We start from the raw sequence: 1488 nt of genomic DNA, 5'->3' as shown, positions 1-1488 counted from the left end.
AAGAGTGGGATAAGATCAGGCCATTGGAGTGGGGAAGGGACCGTATCCTAACCCAACAGCCTCCTGGCACAGTCAGAAGAGGAAAGGACACGTTGTGCGTGCCGGGGAGAGAGAGAGAAGTTGGGGTTTTTACGTGGGTTTCCTCCACTGGAGCAGTGTCTGGGCTTTGGAGAGGGGCTGGCTGTCCTTGCCGTCCTGGTGGCGTCTCCTCTAATGGCTAAATGTTTATCTTAAAGCCACTGAGGGAGTTGGAAGGTGGTAGTTCTGAGCAGTGGTGACGGTAAGGGTAGTGGTGTTTGTCCTGGTTGGGATTTAAGTGTATTGGTAGAGATGCAGGATATCTAAAGCTGGGCAGCCTCTTGCGCCACTGCACTTGTATGCTCGGCTCTCCGCTGTCCTCAGCGAGAGTTCCCCTTTGCAAGCAAGGTCCTGTTTGCAAGCCTGAGCCCCTTTTTAAAGAGCATAGCTGGTTTCCCTGCACAAACTGTTATTTTCTTGATTTTGTCCAGGTGGGTGAAGAGGGACAGTTACCTCCCAGTGGGAAGTCACAACCTGAAAGCAGCAGCTAAAGCAAAACTGGGTTATGACCCAGTGGAGCTGGACCCCGAAGAGATGTGCCGGATGGCTACGGAGGAGCCTCAGGTATTCCCTCCCTATGCTGTAGCTCCTCTGAGCAATGGGAAAAGAAGCCTAAAGCAGCTGCAATATGATTGAATCTTTAACTTAAAGTGTTACAAAATGTTTTTGCTTAACACAGTGGGTTTTGAGAAATCAACTCAATCTGTCTCACCAAATTGCTGATGCCTTAGAAGCACTTGAGCTTGTGGGGAGAAAGAACAGGATTTCTTTGAAGTGGTTCTAGCACTGGCATTGCACTGTGTATTTTCGGTATTTATTTACATCAATGCGAGGTGTCAGGCACCACGTAAATCAGAAACACCACAAAGAGCCGTGACTCGCTGGAGAGACAAGAAATAAGCTTAGTGCTCCAGGTGTTGTGAGCAGGGGATTTCTGCTGAGGGCCTGGAGCAGCCTCCTGATTCCCAAACAGGACAAAATCTGTGCCGTGAGCTCATCCTCCCCATTTCTTCTCATTCAAAGCTGATATGTTGTTGTGTAATTAGAGATAGAGTAGGATGTTCTTGGAAGCAAACAGATTATTCTTTACAACCTAGGATACGGAGAAATACACCTTGATACAAGCCTGTCCAGCAGGAAGTAATGAAAGATTATTGTCACTGAGCTACTCTATCACATGTGATTTGGATTAATTTGCCTCTCGCTCTTCCTCGACAGACCCTGGCCACCTATTCAGTGTCTGATGCAGTTGCTACCTATTACATGTATATGAAGTACGTGCATCCCTTCATTTTTGCCTTGTGCACCATCATTCCCATGGAGCCTGATGAGGTGGGTGCACTCCGGAAATGATGATTTCTTTGACGAGCGAAAAGGCAAGTCTCCCACGCTACAGGGGTGCTCTGACCT

General features: G+C 48.1%; 1 protein-coding gene across 1 annotated transcript in view; it reads left to right on the top strand.

Moving 5' to 3' along the window:
• The window catches only part of POLE (polymerase (DNA directed), epsilon, catalytic subunit), a gene marked incomplete at both ends in the record, with an annotated part of 29556 nt that overhangs the window by 4824 nt on the left and 23244 nt on the right, over positions 1-1488 (top strand). The window contains 2 exons of the mRNA XM_010288764.1: positions 510-642; positions 1297-1410. Of these exons, the coding sequence (XP_010287066.1) occupies positions 510-642; positions 1297-1410 (247 nt within the window). The remainder of the gene's footprint in view (positions 1-509; positions 643-1296; positions 1411-1488) is intronic.

The sequence above is a fragment of the Phaethon lepturus genome, unplaced genomic scaffold (assembly GCF_000687285.1).
Source record: "Phaethon lepturus isolate BGI_N335 unplaced genomic scaffold, ASM68728v1 scaffold33206, whole genome shotgun sequence".
In the NCBI taxonomy this organism is placed as follows: Eukaryota; Metazoa; Chordata; class Aves; order Phaethontiformes; family Phaethontidae; genus Phaethon; species Phaethon lepturus.
The sequence above is the reverse complement of the archived record's forward strand: the minus strand, read 5'-3'. Positions and strand labels throughout refer to the sequence as shown.